At 36.4% G+C, this 17,021-nt stretch overlaps 2 protein-coding genes, 1 long non-coding RNA gene and 2 pseudogenes across 4 annotated transcripts; 2 read left to right on the top strand and 3 right to left on the bottom strand.

The window, feature by feature from the left end:
* Nucleotides 1–1,022: 1,022 nt before the first annotated feature.
* Nucleotides 1,023–4,621, bottom strand: LOC149001204 (uncharacterized). Its single transcript, XR_016170817.1, has 3 exons — nucleotides 4,047–4,621; nucleotides 3,616–3,668; nucleotides 1,023–1,427 (listed from the first exon to the last, which is right to left on the bottom strand). It is a non-coding gene; the product is annotated as an uncharacterized LOC149001204 (long non-coding RNA).
* A 1,664-nt stretch (nucleotides 4,622–6,285) lies between these two features.
* LOC149001205 (ras-related protein YPTC6-like) lies at nucleotides 6,286–7,720 on the bottom strand. Its single transcript, XM_089139857.1, has 2 exons — nucleotides 7,424–7,720; nucleotides 6,286–7,334 (listed from the first exon to the last, which is right to left on the bottom strand). Exons 1-2 carry the CDS (start codon nucleotides 7,639–7,641, stop codon nucleotides 6,893–6,895), a joined length of 660 nt encoding a protein of 219 aa, XP_088995983.1. The 5' UTR covers nucleotides 7,642–7,720; the 3' UTR covers nucleotides 6,286–6,892.
* A 1,967-nt stretch (nucleotides 7,721–9,687) lies between these two features.
* Nucleotides 9,688–9,942, top strand: LOC149001206 (polcalcin Syr v 3 pseudogene; annotated as a pseudogene).
* A 974-nt stretch (nucleotides 9,943–10,916) lies between these two features.
* On the bottom strand, nucleotides 10,917–14,253 carry LOC149001207 (protein CYTOSOLIC ABA RECEPTOR KINASE 9-like). The gene is made up of 6 exons (XM_089140958.1): nucleotides 12,992–14,253; nucleotides 12,649–12,906; nucleotides 12,383–12,552; nucleotides 12,153–12,232; nucleotides 11,900–12,047; nucleotides 10,917–11,471 (listed from the first exon to the last, which is right to left on the bottom strand). The coding sequence occupies exons 1-6, from the start codon at nucleotides 13,557–13,559 to the stop codon at nucleotides 11,133–11,135; spliced, it is 1,563 nt and encodes a 520-aa protein (XP_088997084.1). The 5' UTR covers nucleotides 13,560–14,253; the 3' UTR covers nucleotides 10,917–11,132.
* A 1,615-nt stretch (nucleotides 14,254–15,868) lies between these two features.
* LOC149001208 (10 kDa chaperonin, mitochondrial-like) lies at nucleotides 15,869–16,709 on the top strand (annotated as a pseudogene). Its single transcript, XR_016170785.1, has 3 exons — nucleotides 15,869–16,080; nucleotides 16,182–16,321; nucleotides 16,451–16,709. The product of XR_016170785.1 is annotated as a 10 kDa chaperonin, mitochondrial-like (transcript).
* Nucleotides 16,710–17,021: the final 312 nt, after the last annotated feature.

Here is a 17,021-nt window from a genome sequence, read left to right on the forward strand (position 1 = left end):
ATATCTTTCGAGCGTAATTTGGAAGTCCACCTCCCAAGATTCTGCTCTCACCAAAGATGATGGACGAAGACATAGAACATGAGCTTACTAACCTGATTACAAATAGTAGAGGCTGAGAAGTTCCTTTTCCGTGCATCTTACTCAAAAGTTCACATGAAAGAATTTTCCACCATATGATGAACACATCTTCTTTGTGCTATTTGGAACGATGGTTTTGCAATTATAGCACTTACATAAAAATGGGTATGGTGTAAATTAGCTCGTGTTTCACAAACAAAAGAATTAGCATGTGTTAAATTTAAGCTTAATCACCTATTGGAGCTTCGATCAGCCACTTATATATATAAAAGTATATGAAGTTTAAGACAAAAGGCGAAATTGGGATTAACTCATAAGGTAAAGTTCTTTACCTAGGTTTAGGAACAAGAGACAAAAGGTCATCACAATTTGTACAGACCCAGACAATATCATCGCTTCTCTTCCATCCATGCATTTACTAAAGAACTTATTATAGACGCATTAGTGCAACTTGAGAAGATTCTTTCTTGTGGTTGAGAAGAAATCAACAAAATATGATCGGTATGAAGTGAATTCCACAACTGAAATTTGATAGAGATATTTTATGTGATCTTCCAATGTAACTTAGCAGGAATGAGCCATCAAAATGGGAAGAACTAGGGAAAACAATAGCAAACAGTTGACAGATAGATGAAACCAGAAGAACATTTGAAAACAGGACTAGATAGTACCCTGCTTCTGAACCAACACAAAATTCCTCACGAAAAGCAATTGAAAATCAAGTCAGAAGCCACAAATTTCAAAGCCTCGCAACTGAAGATTCTAAAATTTTCAGAAGGTATCTCTCTCCAATTTGTAAGAGAAATGAAGCTAATGTTTCAAGATTCAAAGTTCAAAAGCGCAAAGAGGAGACCTAACTTCAAGAATGGAAGGTAGAAGATCGTCGATTCGAACAGAAAATTAAAGATCAAATGCTCTTTCTCTTTTCATATTGATAACAGAAAGAAAAAAAAAATTTATATCAAACAAACTGTAGAATTAGACTACCATGATTCTATCAAACAATTAGGGTGAACCAAAAAATAGAAAGAAAAAAAACTGTAGTGTCTGGACAATGATTCCTAGGGGATGGGATTAAAAGATAATAAAGCCATGCCTAGCCACAAACAGTTAAAATGACCAAATTTGTCCCTTGCAGATCAAAAAAAAATTAAGGATGTTACTACAATTAGTCCAAAAAAACTCCTAAATTCCAGCTTTTGTAAAGACCCAACTCCCACCCTTTAATAATCCATCTAACAGTGCTTCAAAACAGGAATAAAAAAGCTGCCCATCTTTTTCCAGGTGACAACTTCCATTTCGAACCACCAACATCAACCACTTCCATTCTTCTCCTTGGTCTCTAAAGCCTGCAACAATGAGAGTGTTTTTTATAATTAGTTTCTTGTCAAACAAAATACCATCCCTACCCTCACATCTATAAAACACATGTTGTTCAAATATACTCTCACTATACTTGTCCACAGAAAGATTGATTTGTATTTCCTTTAACAAAAAAAGAATGGTTTCAAGAGTCTTGCTAGGGTTAATAGAAGTTCTTTCAGAAAGAAAGGAATTCCTAGACTTCCAAATATAATAAAATGAGATACTTAATACAGCAAACACCCAATTTAACAGATATTGTTTCTAAGAGAATTCGTAACAAATATTAATGAATAAATCAATAAAAGAATAGGCAGTTAAATGTTCAGTTCTAAGTCCCAAAGGACCAGCTGCATGAACGTGTTTAGCATAATTACAAGATAAGAAAATATGTCAACTAGTCTCTTGAACTTTACAGCAAATTCGGCAAATTGCCATCAGAAAAAGTCTATTTGGCCAACTTTGCCAAGCACGCAGTGGAAGCCCATTGTGAATCACTCCAAAGAAAAGTTTTCTACCTAGAATGTAATCTTAATTTCTTAAAGAATCTCCAGAGTCTTATTTTCCAAACCTCAAGATCAGAATTAATAAGAGACAAACAAGAAGCAATCAATTGAGTAGAAAACGAACCTGTTTCAGACAATCTACAAGACTACATTTCCTCTCTATCAGCACAACTAATATTAATAATTTCAGACACAGAATGGGAAGGGACAACAGATTGCAATTTATCAACATTCCAGCTATCTTGGTCTTTCTCTTTTTCTTTGGACCCATGGAAAAGGATAAAATTCTGAACTGAAATGTCCAAAGAGAAACGAAAAGAATGACGGGACATAAAAAATAAAAATAAAAAACTCAGAGAAGTGAACAAATATAGAGACAACTTATTGGGGGGGGGGGGGGGGGGAGAAAGTGTAGAAGCACAAGCTCTGCTGATCACAGACAGACTTCCCACAGACATTTAAGAATAAAATGAACAAAAAGGATTTCAAATTTCAAGACAAGGGGCTCAAACTAAAGCAACAATTTTGTATTCTTTAAAGCTTAGGAAGCCCTAGATTTTACAGCTCCATCAGCAAGATTGAAAACAAACACAGAGCGAGGAAGTAAAATACAAAAGCTGAGAACACGAACAATAAAATATAGAAAACCAAAAGTTAAAGGTGGAACGATTTACATTCTCACCAACCGATCATGAACCCTAAACCTGAAGCCTTTGCAGAAGAAATGCATAACTTCATAATCATGAAGCAGCAAAAGAACTACTGAACCAAAGTTAAAAGGGCCTGTATCAATATTAAGAGCTTGCAGAAAGAAACCTCACTACTTCAATCACCCAGAAAAATTTAACTGACCCAGATAACATGAAAAGCAGTTCTATAAACAGCTAGTGATCTTGTTTGTTTCATTGAAAAAGAAGGGAAATCGAGCTAGCCTTATGTGGCATTGGTTTTTTTACAGAAATTATGGGGTGCAATTTTGCTGGATTTTTGAAGATGACAGTTTTCTAATAGATGGGATTCTTACTGGACTACTGGAATGAATTGCACCCGTCCAATTCTTTCAAGGATCTATAGAACTACTGATATGGGATCAACAGAAGATATTGAAACATTATGATATGAGGAAGTTGGAAACCTCCTTCCCACTTAGGAGAGGAGAGTTTAGGTTCTATGCCCTTTTTTCCTTTTGGTAGAAATTCCATGTTTTATGCCCTGATTATATATTGCAATAGAGCTAAAATTAGGAGCAGGAGATGAAATAAAACTATACAGAATGGTGAGCATGAACAGAAAACTAAAGGAAACACATTCCAAACTGGAAGTTAGCCACATCCATCCCATGAAATTTCACAAGCAGGCAATAAAGTAGAACAGAGAACTGTTAAGAATCTGTACCCAGATTGTATCATTTCAATAAACAATACACAGGAATTGCAATTTTCATGAAAAGAGAAAACCTTCTAAAGCAACTAAGTCAATCCTTTAAATTCTATTCACATGGCTAAGTTGTAAGGAGCTTGGGGATGCAAACGCCAACTTTACTGACAAGTTCATAACATCAAACTATCATGGTATCACTGTAGCAATAGGAAAAATGCAAGAACCCCATGGCAAGATAATATCAACCGAACCAACAAAATTAAATATGGCAGAGTGGCATAAAATATACCTCTGCATCCTCGCCTGCCTTGGCAACAGTATCCATCTTCTGGGGATTATTATCTGTAGAAATAATAAATAATAAATCATCACTTCTTCTAACCCCCACCTGGGCTATAATAAATAATGAATAATCACTTTTTTTCTAATTTTCCTTTTGGATCTCCACAATGTACTAAAATAATAACAATTAGAACCATAAGAGATGGACGAATCAGATGCATTGGAAGCAAGAATCGCAAGAAACATGGATAGATCGAGCAGAACAAGAATTTCAAGAAACACAGAAAACCCAACTCGATCACAGAGGTAACACCGAATCAAGATTCTCAAATAGAAGACAAAGAGAGGACACCACAGAAGTCATCAAAAGCTAAAACGACAAAACTCAAATGTAAAAGCAAAACACCAGAATCTTGAACAAAGAGTCATTTGTCTTACCTTGCTGATACTCAGTGTGGATCTCCCTAATTATATTCAACGTTTCTTTAGCGAATTCGTCACGATAATGCTGGAATATGTCCTTGTGCTTATTTTTTGAATGCCGTAAAAAGGTACTGCTGTTTCGAAATTGCTCTTTACAGTAGCAAGCACGTATACTGATTCTGTTTCTCAAAAAGTTCACAATATAAGCTCTCGAAGTCCATCCTCTGGAGTAAAATGGGTGGTGATTTCCGGTGATTTCTTCTGCACTTTCTGCTTTCTCTAGCTTATATAATTCCTGGGAGGTTCAAGCCCTCTTTCTAGGGTTTCCGACTTTCTCGTTTATATGATTCCTCGAAGGTTCAAGCCCTGCTAGGGTTCATCCAATATCCGGTGTTTTCCTCTAGGTTTGGTTGGTACTTTCCGGTGATTTCCTCGTTGGAGGACAGCTTCTGCAAGTAAGAGAACTCAATTGAGAGAAAACTCTTCCACACTCGAAATCGTTGATGAATTACAAATTGAAAATGAGAATTTGAATTAAAACTCTTCTTGATCGATTGATTGGTGACAAGATCAGGGTTACAGTTGGTTTCTCGTTCACGGAATTCGTGGGAGGTTCAAGGGGTGTCAACTGGTCGGATCGGGCCGGTCTAGGTCGGACCTATCGGTCCTAAAAGGATATTTAATCGGTCCAGTTCGGTCTTGGCCGTGTTGAGTCTTGTAGTTCCTGGGCCATAATCGGACTACTTTAACTCGGTCTTAATCAGACTTCCAAGTGAACTTAATCGGGCTACCAACTAGATTTCTTTGTGATGAATTAAAATTTTGGATTTCTCCAAAATATGGTTTGGTATTATTTTAAATTTTCTAACCATTTTTGACCCCAAGAAAAAAAAAAAAACTTCTAATTAGTTTAGGGCCTGTTTGGTTACATGAATCTAGAGATTTTAAATCTCTGGATTCATGAATCTGAGAATTATACCCGTTTGGTTGTAAAAATCTATAGATTCATGAAATCTACAGATTCACGTTTTTAGTGTAAAAAGGTGAATCTGTAGATTTATGGGTAAGGGGTGAAATCCAGAGATTTCAAAAAAGCTATACAATTGTACATTCACAAAAATCATGTCGATCAAATAAATTTTTAGGATGAATTCACAGATTTCATTCCACAACCAAACACTTAATTTTATAAATTATAACTCCATAGATTTGAAGTCTATAGATTTGAAATCTCTAGATATTTAAAATCTCCAGACTCATGTAACCAAACAGGCCCTTAAAATCTCAAGTTTCTAATCAAAATTTAAAGTTGTATTACAATAAAGATTCATAAGCTTTTCATATGTCTAGTTAATTTTTATATTCTCTCATGGCCTATTTGGTTATATGAGTTTAGAGATTTCAAATCTATAGAGTCATAATTCATGAAGTTAATTGTTTGATTGTGAAATGAAATTTGTAAATTTATTCTAAAAAACTATTTGGTTGATGTGATTTTTGTGAATGCACAAATGTTTAATGCTTTTATAATGGGTCAGGTGTAGGTCAGTTTTTGATAAACCGGTTTAGATTGGTTTTTCTGATCCAAGTCTGTTGTGGATAAAATTTATACCGAACCGGGTCTGCCTTTGTTTCAGTCTTCGACCCCGGTCGAATACAGCTCAACACGGTTGGGTCATGGATCCCGGTTAGCCTCGACCACATGGTCGGGACCGGTTCTTGGTTTAAACCACTAGTTGCGTAAAGATGACTGACTCTATAGTTACAACTATAGACGTGATCCCGAATATTACGGAATACGTGATTGAGTCACAATAGGAAACTACCACGGATATGGAGTGGAGACCGTGACAAGATTGGTAACTTCCCACAACTCCAAATATCAACGGTAAAACCCTAAAGATCCAATGATGATCAAGAAAAGATGCAAACGAATCCAACGGTCGGGATTGGAAGGTAAAAACTATATAAACCACAGCTCTGTGGTGTTCCAACTACTGACTTAGCCTTCTGAGGTGGCTTCCCGACTCCAGGGCCGGGCCACGTCTAACTTTGTTTTGGTTTTGCAGGCCATTCTCCCGAGATCTCAAGGCTAAGTAGATTTTGAGATTCGTTATTTTTAAATTTTAATTTCAAAAAAGAAAAACTAAAAAGCCAAACCACTCTTTTTTTTTTTTTTTTTTTTTTAAACTGCAGTTCACTCAAGCCACATTAGCACGAATCTACATCATCTACAATTCCCCTCCCTGTAAAGATTGATAGACTTATTAATCAAAAAATTCATGATCAAGTTGAAACAAGACTCTTATCCATGAATCATAAATCAACCAAACAGATATGATTTGCACTAACTAGACCATATTTATTAGAGAGTCAGAAAGGATGACGGTATTGGCAGACGGTATTGTAAAAATAGTTGTTTGATATCATTTTTTCGTGAATATATAGTCAAGATGTGGGGATAAGCTGACCCAAACAAACCTCAATTCCAAGAATTGAAAAAAAAAAATTAGTTATTTAGTATCAATTTCTTTAATCAATTAGTCAACCCCATTGTCACACCCTTCATAGATTGAATATTAAATAACGTAAAAAGGAGTACCAAGAAGATGGATCTATTCTTTTATACAATAGAGATGGCTCATCTTCTATTGAACTATAATTTATTACAAAAATATAAATTTTTCTTCAAATATTATTATTTTGCATTTGAATTCAGAAGAAATTCTTGACATTCCAACCAATCAAAAAAAAAAAAAAAAAAAAAAGGAAGAATAAAGAAAGAAAGAGAAAAAGAAAATCTGTGTACAAAAGAATGAAATTGAAGATATCTGATTAATATGGATCTCAAATTGTTATGATTACCTCCAACAACAACCTGTCTTTTGGGTCTGATCATCCGAGTCTTGATCCAACTGAACAATTGTTTTCCCTGCAGTGGGTGTGAGTTTTTGTGCTTGATTGGGGTTTGAATCAAGCTTCTTCTTACTTACAACTTCATAAATTTGAAAAACTAGTTGTGAAAATGCTTCTTCCACATTCAAATTATCTAAAGCTGATGTCTCCATGAAACAAAGACCTTCTCTTTCTGCAAATGTTTGCCCTTCTTCTTTACTAACTTCTCTGACATAACCCAGATCAGTTTTGTTCCCAACCAGCATAATCACCATATCTGAATCCCCATGTTCTCTTATCTCTGCTATCCATTTTTCCAGATTGTTGAATGATATTCTTTGTGTTATATCATAAACTAGTAAGGCACCCAGTGCTCCTCTATAATAAGAGCTTGTGAAAGCTCTAAATCTGTGAAAAATAACAAAGCATTTCATTAATAGATAAACAACAAGTGTTGTTTTTTCTTCCTTCAGTGTTTGAGATGAGAGATAGCTTACCTTTCTTGGCCTGCTGTGTCCCATATTTGGGTTTTGATGAGCTTTTGATCTGCTTGAGTATTCCAATAAGCAAATTCCACTCCAATAGTAGGCCTTGAATCAAATCTGAATTTGTTCCGAACCAACCTTGAGAGGAGATTTGATTTGCCAACAGCAGTGTCTCCTATGAGAATTGTTTTAAAGATGTAATCAAACTCCACCTCATCGTAGTTAGCCATACCTGCAACTGAGTTTTATGAAGCAGAAGCAGAAGAAGAAAACTCAGAAGATGAAGAATTCACTTAGGTTTTGACAAATAAAGGCTTAGAAAAGAAGAGACCTACTACTGGTTTTTAATGGCTATGATATATAACTGCCAAAATGGATGAGCTCATGTAAGTTTATGACTAAGTATAATAGTAATGAATTAATTATTTTAATTAACCTGAAATTAGGTGCATAACAGATGTCGTTTGGAAGTTTACTAATGGGGTTAGAAGGCTTTTCAAAGTGTACAATTTGAGAAGTTGACCTCAAGAATGTTTGCATTTGGAATTTGGACAAGACAACTAATGTGGGTTAGCTAGCTGTTAAAGCAGTTGTTAGCTAGTAATTATCTTAGAACCAACATGAGAGGGACTGAAAGTTAAATATGTTAATTTCGTTCTAGATGATTTTGTTGAGAATGAAACTGAGGATTGATACCTAAACTGGTCCAACCGGATTTAAACTTTTGTGGGTTGGACCGCCAAAGAGTCAAGCGGAAGCCCAACCCAAACGAGATGGAATCATGGTACATTATGTCGGTGATATATTTTCGTGTTGAGGGTGATAAGAAGAAATGTGACCGACATGAGATTTCCCATAAGTCGACGATATTACTGCCCAAAAGATCGGCTATATCGCTATAACCTTCGAATTTTTGGCAAATATTTACTCTATTTTTTGCCATTTTCTCTCTCTTCTCCAAAGTTTCCCAACGTGGGACCCCCATGTTCTTCTGCAACAAAGTGTGAAGCATGAGCCATACTCAACAGGTTTACTCTATTTACTTGCCTACATTGTTGTACTTCTATAGTAGCGTTGTATATTATAATTGTATAATAAATTGTAGATTCTAGTACTTCACTTCACTTGTTGTGTGCTTGTGTTCTCTTCGCATATTTACATTGGTTTATATGAGTTTTCTAGACCTCCAAATTCGTTTGCAACTTTGCATATAGTTGGGCACATACAGATCAAGAACATGAGTTTAGGTTATGTTTTAAGCCAAAATAACATTCCCAGTATGTTTGTTTGCCTCAAATTCAAGCCAAAATGACCTTACGTACCCCCCGAAACTAGGGATTGATTTTTCACTGACAACTTGCCAAAAATCAGCGAAATGTCACCTAGTTTCACATGTCAATGGTGTCAACAACCACCGACACGTCGAAATTAGACAACATTTTGAACCTTGGTTGGAATTCTCTATCAATCAAAATAGAGAGTTATGCTCCTCTCACATCTTTTGATCATATATTAAGAATGAAGTTCACTTCTCACTCTTTTTTAGTAACACACCCTCTGAATTCTAACAAACAAACAAAAAAAAAAAGAAGAAAAAGAAGTGAGTTCCTCTCATAATGAGTAGAGAAAAAGTGTGAGGGAGCATAAACCTCTATCCATCTGAGTTCAAATCAACATTTGTGAAGGGTTTTGACCATGGAAATAGGGGTGCAACCTACTAGGGTGTTCCCCATTAGGGGAAGTGATACAAATTCTACCCATCATGATAGAGGAGCCAAACTCAACCCAGACGTGCCAGAGTCTAAATCCTCTACCACGATGCGAGAAGTCTTTGATCCCCTAGCACTCTTACACCATACAATATGGGTGGGACCTACTTCTAAGTGTTGACATAATAAATCAGAGGTAAGACCACAGTGGGTCCCACATGGATCTCATTCTTTGGTGATGAAGTGTGTAATGAAAAACAGACAACCAGTGTCTAATAGAATTCCTACCTGCAAATAGCTCCCGAAATATTTGAAGCTCAAATGGGTAACCGAGAGGTGGACAACCACACCATGAACGAGTCTCTCGGATCCATTCCTTTCTCTCGATTGATGTACAGACATAGATGAACAAATGATGCTAAGAACAGCATCAAAATCCGAGTCCCAAGGACAACCCTACACTTCTAATTTCTATACCTTTAAAATTCAGTGTATTGAGAATCAAACACGGCTTCAATCTGAGGAGAAGAAGAAGAAGAAATATAATCAATTTTTAATTAATCTGAGATGGCTGACGAAATACAGGACATGGCCGAAGTTCAGAAGATCTTCAAGCGCTTTGACATTAATGGTGATGGCAAGATTTCTTCTACTGAGCTTCGTGCAGTCTTGAAGGAACTGGGTTGTGCTGGTGATGTAGAGATTGAATCCATGATGGCCAAAGTAGACACAGATGGTGATGGGTTCATATCCTTTCAGGAATTCACCGATTTCCACAAGGCTAACATTGGTTTGATGAAGGACATTGCTGGGATAATCTAAGGTTTCTTCTTTATAATTATTTGACAAACTGAAACTCATTCTTGTATGATAGCTAGTATCATCTGCTTTTCCAAGTTCAGGGAACTCCATTAAAATTGTGACAACAGAGAATTCAATTAATTTTGTATGTGTCTCATCATTCTTTGATCTTTGCCTCTTTAGAGGCTAGAATTGAACCTTGTCTTTGACAATCATATTTGCAAATTAAACTCTTTAAGGGAAGGAAAATAACACTTAACAGCTGTGGATAGGAATGGAATCTTTCACGTAAAACCAAATGTTGATATCTTCAAATTTTTTAACGCAAAACATGAAGACAGAACAGACTCTGAAATAACTGTATGAGTCACACATGATTGATTGTATTTAAGTGCTGAAAGGGACCTTACTGATATTAAATTTCTATTTTCAATTACAGATATGAGACAAGTTTCTGTTAATTAATCTATCTAACTAACAAGTAACAACAGCCCATTCCATCACATTCACCTGACATAAGAGCTGACCAGGTTAAGCAGAACTGCTCTTGCTTATCTGCATGCTAACTCAACAACATAACACTGGTGGGTCTATAAAAAAATGATAGAGACAAGGACATGGAAGCATAGTTCTGGGCATTTCTTCAACATCAATCTAATTGTTTCTATCGTCTGATTCTGGCCAACAAAATGCTGTCAAGCAGCATAGGTTTTACATATTCAATGAAGGTTCTTTATTTACAAATGAGAGGAATGCTGGAAATCACCTAAGTTTATTTATGGGCTCTACAATATCTATAGTGTCCAGTAATTCAAGTTACTGCTTAGTCAAAGCATAAATGAACAAGTTTAATTATACACCTCAAACTGAAATATTTCATCTTACTCAGGATTAGTGCTTCCCAGAAGAATACAAAAAGAAACTCTATTTTGAATATGCTGTTCCTTTTTTCAATCTTGAAATGAGTTTACAAAATTTGCAAACAAGATCTGAAATAAAAAAAAGTCATTAATTTCTCTGGTGCTTGGATGGGAAATGGATAAATACAATCATGAGTTCTGAAATCAGCATTTACACTTTTACCCTATTTACAAGTTCTGCTCCACTTCCCTCTCCATTTCTATCCCAATCATGTATAGGCAACATGACAAAAATATACATATATATAAGGCAGGTAATATACTGATTAAAAAAATTACAATTGCTCTGCCTCATCGACAACAAAGATGGTTATCTACCTCATAATCAGAAACACCTACCATGGCAAGAGCATAATGACTCTTCATTTCAGTATTTTTTTGATGTAGATGACAATCAACAGCACAACTATTCCCTGAAAAGGCAGATATATTCCCGCTTGAGATAGAGTATTCATCTCCTTGCAGAATTGAAACAATCTGATTGATGCTAGGCCTCCTTTGTTCTTCACTTTCAATGCAGGCAGCTGCTGCGTGAATCATCTTCATCAATTGATTTGAATCACGTGAGCTAACTTTCAGCATTGGATCAAGCAACTCCTTGATTAATCCTTGTTGTAACCGGGGCTTTGCCTGAAAAGAGTAAGAAGATTTTGCGTATGGTTTTGACTACATTGATTAGAAGATTCCAAATAAACAAGCATTCATGAATGCTTTTTTTGTACCCAACAAACACCACCAAAAAAGAGAAGATTCTAAATATATCTAATCTGTCTCAAGTCTAAAATAAAACAGATCAGCTAGATACTATATGAGCTAATGCAAGTTACACTGCTCAAGTTTTGATTCATATCAAGTAGCACATATATTTCATTTTGTGCTACAAGTAAGCAAAAACTAAATTTAGTGCTGATTATTTTCATAGAAGTTGATTCCAAAAAATATGGCCTCATCAAAGCAAAGCATCTCTCTAGAACTAGAACATCACATCTCAACAATTGTACTACATCAAAAATTATAAACAATGGCAAACTAATGGGGTCATTGAGCTAGTAACTTACCCACAAGACCAAGTTCTCATCTCCCAGGCATTTTTTGTCTTCAATTGCCTTTCGACCTGTTATTAGCTCCAACAGAACCACCCCAAAGGCATAGACATCTGTTTTATCGGAGACTTTACCATGTTGGAAATATTCAGGAGCCAAATAACTACACAGTAAGTTCCAAAATGAGAAGAAAGCACAAAGAGCAGAAAAATCTAACAACAGAATGTAACAAACCAGTACTTCCTAATACTTAAATTTGATATCTTACCCAAATGTTCCTTTGACAGTTTTGCAGAGGAAAGGTACTGAAGGAGCAGGGGTCCATGTAGCTAATCCAAAATCACATAGCTGAGAAGGAACCATTGAAGCCATCATATTAGACACGCAAGACGATTCAATCAAAAGAAACTAATTGACTATTTGGTATGATTTTTTTTTCTCAGCAGTCAGCGATCACCATAAAAGAATGGAGTCCCACCTGAATTCTTTTCCACTTACCTTGGGTTTCTTCTTGGAAGAAAGAAGGATATTAGAGGGTTTAATGTCTCTGTGTACAACACATTTTTCAACCCCGTTGTGCAAGTAAGCAACCGCTCTTGCTATTTCAACTGCTACCTTAAATCTCGCTGACCATGGAAGAGAACACCCACCCTTTACTCCTTTCTTCACTGTAAATTATTGTATTCGCTAAATCACTCAAACTGATACCCGCTAAAGCAAATTGCGGACACAAAAATATTGAAAGAATCAGAAAATTAAGATACCATGCAAGTAGTGCTGTAAGCTTCCTCCTGAGACATATTTGTACACCAAGAACAGGCCTTCCTCTGGATCAATACAGAAACCCTTGAGTAGAACAACATTTCGGTTTTGAAGAGAACTGGCAATCATCAGTTCCCTGCAGAAAGCCTTTACAGATTCCTTATCATCCTTGTTTAATCGTTTAACTGCAACAGCTTTCCTGAGAAACCCAACTCTCCCTTTGTAAACACAGCTCAGTCCTCCTTTGCCCAATATTCTGTCTACTCAGAGAAGCAGAATCTATTATAGTTTTCCCTACCAAAACAGAGAAATTTCTGACTGAGAACATGTGAGTAAGACTAATACCTTTGGAGAAATTCTCCGTGGCTGCCCGAATTTCGTCGTAGCTGAATCTGACTAATGTGACCGCAAATGGAGAGATACTCCTCTCCAGAGTCTGAATTCTTTGCCATTTCATGTCATGAGATTGAGAATCAGGCAAATCGATGCTCAAATTTACCATAAGAATTGTAGCAGCAGATATTGAGGAAGACCTGCTCAGGACCTCAAGGTCCATCTGGGAACCAAAGCTGAACCTGAAAGAAGAGTGCACAGTTTGTGGGTCGGTGCTCATGAAATCAGGGTCAAGATTATCGCACTCAGCGAGAAGCCAAGCTTCGTTGTTCTCTGCACTAACACCGCTATCCTTTTCACATTGCCTTCTATCCTTTGGGCGACTACCTCGCCTTCTTAATTGAAGAAAACAACCCAAACTGAGCTCCCAAATCATGTTCCTTCTGACGATTTCTCTCTTTCTCGGCTCGTCATCATCACTTTCGTCCTCTACAGAGCAAAGAATCGTCTTGATTTTTGCTCCAGTTGGGTCATTCAGAGAGTCTTTCCAGTCAATGCAGCAACCTTCGGAACAACCCATTTGAAGCAGATCTAAAGAAGCACACAAAAACCCAGAAACCCAAAGCTGGGTTGCTTGAAGAATGACAGAGAACGACAAAAGCCAAAGAAAGAAGGAAAAAGGAAAAAGGAAAAAGCGAAAGCTGCTTTGCTTGAATGAGAGGACAGGACTTGCATAAAAGATAAAGAAAGAGAGAAAGGCACAGACACAGAGATTAAATTAGTTCCAAGGATTTTCAGGAAATGTGAAGCTGAAAGAAGATTTTAGAAGAGAAGGCATGAGTTGATGCTGTGACAGTTAGAAAGGGGAGATTCTTGATGCCGGGTTCAAGAGGACAAACAGAACCCGCTTGAATATACTATCCACTTTTCAAGAAGACCCTCCATTAAATCCTTTTTCTCTTCTCTGAAGAATTCCTGGTTCTGGCCAGTTGATACCCTATTAATGCTTTCCCCGGCTCCATGAACGATGAATCATGGTGTTCTGTAGTTGCAGAACAGACTAATCATCACCTCATCAATGTAAGGTAAAATGTCTCAAATCAATCAATGGATTTTCATCCAATGAAACCAAAACATTTGTTAATGAAAGACATTGCATACTTTATATAAGACCAAATTGAGTTTTCAATCAGATCTCCAAGAAATCATCGCCCGGAAAGAAAGATCTCTCTAGAAATCTTTTTTATTTTTTGGTAGAAAAAGATCTCTAAGAAATCAAGAATTGTTCATCATGGGTTGCTCCGTGCCACTTATCTAGTATTAAAGAAGGATTTTTACAATAAAATGTTCACATACGTGGGTGTGCGTATATATTTTTCTAAATATTAAATGATCAAATAATTCAAATAATTCCCCTGTTAGAGTGTTAGGGGCAGCCAAACTTGACTCTGGATCAACTCCTTTCCTTTGGAAAGGTATGTGCTTCTACACACTTTAGTTTTTTTTAGTCAAATTTTAAACATTTTCTTACAGTAATGAATTCTTTGAGTTTTATGTGGGCCTTATTTTTATTGTGTAGTCAATAAACATGGAGGAGCACATACTTCTCCTATATGGAGTGCTAATCTCTTATTAGGATGGAAAAAATATATAAATATATAGAGAGAATTAATCTGAATTCACCAAACTTGGCTGTTTGGCTTTTTTAGTTGTACTGGAATGGGTAACAGGTGAAACAAGTTTGAAATTCTGATATACGAGTTGGCCTAAAGAAAAGAAGTCTTAGTTATCTTTCTATTTGTTTTTGGGTAGAAAGATTAAATTTCATTCACATTTCTATCTGTTTATTTCATTCACACTCTTAGGGAGGGAAACTTTGTTGCTGATAGACTTGCTACTTATGTTGTTTCTTTCCAATCCCCCATCTTCCCCTCTCGCATCCCCCCCACTCATCCACTAGTATTTGTATATGCTATTGGCTGTATTTTCCCTCGTGGTTTTACTTTTAAATAAATAACATTTTATGCAAAAAAAAAAAAAAAAGATTAAATTTTATTCAAAAGGCAAAGCCAAAGAAAGGCGACTTACAAGGTTAGCCAATCAGAGAGTGAAAATGGGCCCCACAATCATGCCTATAAGTGACTGGGCTTTCAGGGCTAGGTAGTTAGCTATAAAGTTGACATCCCTAGGAATAAGACTCAACTTACAAAAGGAAATTTTGGGTTGTAAATGGAGAATATCAGCAATAATTGGTTCCATAATTGTGGGCCTTGGTCCCGTCGGCTGCAATCCGATTCGACAAAAACTTTGTCCAAGTCTTCTCCCAATCCATATAGCAAGGCGGAGCGCATGACTAAAGCTTCACCTATAGATGCAGAGTGTCCATGGGTTCTCTGTTAGGGAACAACAATGTGTTTTCTTGATGCTTTTTAATCACACAATAGGGTATGACCCGCATCTGAATACTAATAAAATAAATCAAAATAGAATCCTAGAGGATTCTACTCCTATTATATAAGGGTGTCAATTATAAAACCGTTCAACCATGCCATCTAAAATAGCGTTCAAAATTGGGTATGGTATGCACCGAAACCGAATTTCTTCGGTACGGTTCTAGTTTCAGGTACTCATACCGTCGGTATGTACTGAAACCGTACCAAAACTGAAACCGTACCGAAGTGGTATTGTACCAAATTAAGGGATATAAATATAATTTTAAATTAAAACACTTTATCTTTACCCTATCCCTAATTCCTTGTTTCAGTTTTTCGTTCATCCTTCACTCCTCTCTTTAGATTTCCTTGCTTTGTTTCCATTAATTATATTTACTTGTTTTATTTCTATTAATATCATATTGTTTTGAGCAAATGATTCTAGAGGCTACTAACTGCTAAATCTGCAAGTGTCGTTGCTCTCACGACTTTTCTTCTCTCAGACAATCGCTCGAATTCTTGTTTTAAGGAAATCCACCGTCGACAATTCTGCTTTCAATTCGGCATGGCGAAGCGTTTGATTCCAAGCCTAAATAGGGTTCTGGTGGAGAAGATCGTTCCTCCTTCTAAGACCAATGCTGGTATCTTCTTCCCGAGAAGACCAACCAGGTAAACCCTAGTTCATTTCGTGATCTTACCTTTCGTAAACTTCACCATTATGGGTTATGTTTGAATGACAATTTGGTGAATGGTTTTGGATGTATTTACAGCTAAACTCGGGGAAAGTGGTGGCGATAGGACCAGGAACACGAGACAAAGCAGGGAATGTGATCCATGTTTCTGTAAAAGAGGGAGATACTGTTCTATTGCCCGATTATCGTGGTACTCAAGTTAAACTCGGTGACAAAGAGTAAGCTTGGTTTCTATACTATCATTTATTTTCAGTCCTATTCTACGATCTTCAGAAAAATCCGATCTTTCCAATTTTATTGGTCGTTAGTGGTTTTGATTTTTGGGTTACCTGGGATTTGTTTTGTAGGTTCTGTCTTTACAGGGACGATGACATTCTGGGTACTCTACAAGATTGATTGGCTATGGTTAATTTCCCTGATTCATTAGATGATGGAGGGTTTCCGTTTTAGCTGTAGTCTATGAAATGTAAGCACAATGTAGTGTTCTTCCATTGAACAGTTCGAATCAAATCGAAGCAATTTTGGTACTTTTGTCAGTTATCCCTGGTGCAGTTACAACTTCTAATCCTTCTCTTTGTCAATTGAGATTTTAGGACTGATCCATCATCCTTTCTTCACGTTCTTCTACATCTTCTTTGTCTTTGCACTGCTGTAGTAATTTAAGACTTCAGCGTGTTAAATACAAGTTTGGAATTGCTTTTGTCCAAGAGGACTAAACAAAGATGAGGTAGAGAATATAACCTCTCAAGACACAACATCTGTAACAAGTCTCAGAAGATTGTTGCAGTGTTTGAGGGGAAAAAAAAATACAGGAATGTGGATGACTTCATTGTACATTTATACTAATATGTCAATCTCTACTGACAATTGAACCCAAAGAACCTGAAATAGGGATTAGAAGTGCTGAGAAGCAGAAGA

Source organism: Hakea prostrata, chromosome 11, assembly GCF_041222555.1.
Source record: "Hakea prostrata isolate BN-2017 chromosome 11, UWA_Hpros_2, whole genome shotgun sequence".
Taxonomy (NCBI): Eukaryota; Viridiplantae; Streptophyta; class Magnoliopsida; order Proteales; family Proteaceae; genus Hakea; species Hakea prostrata.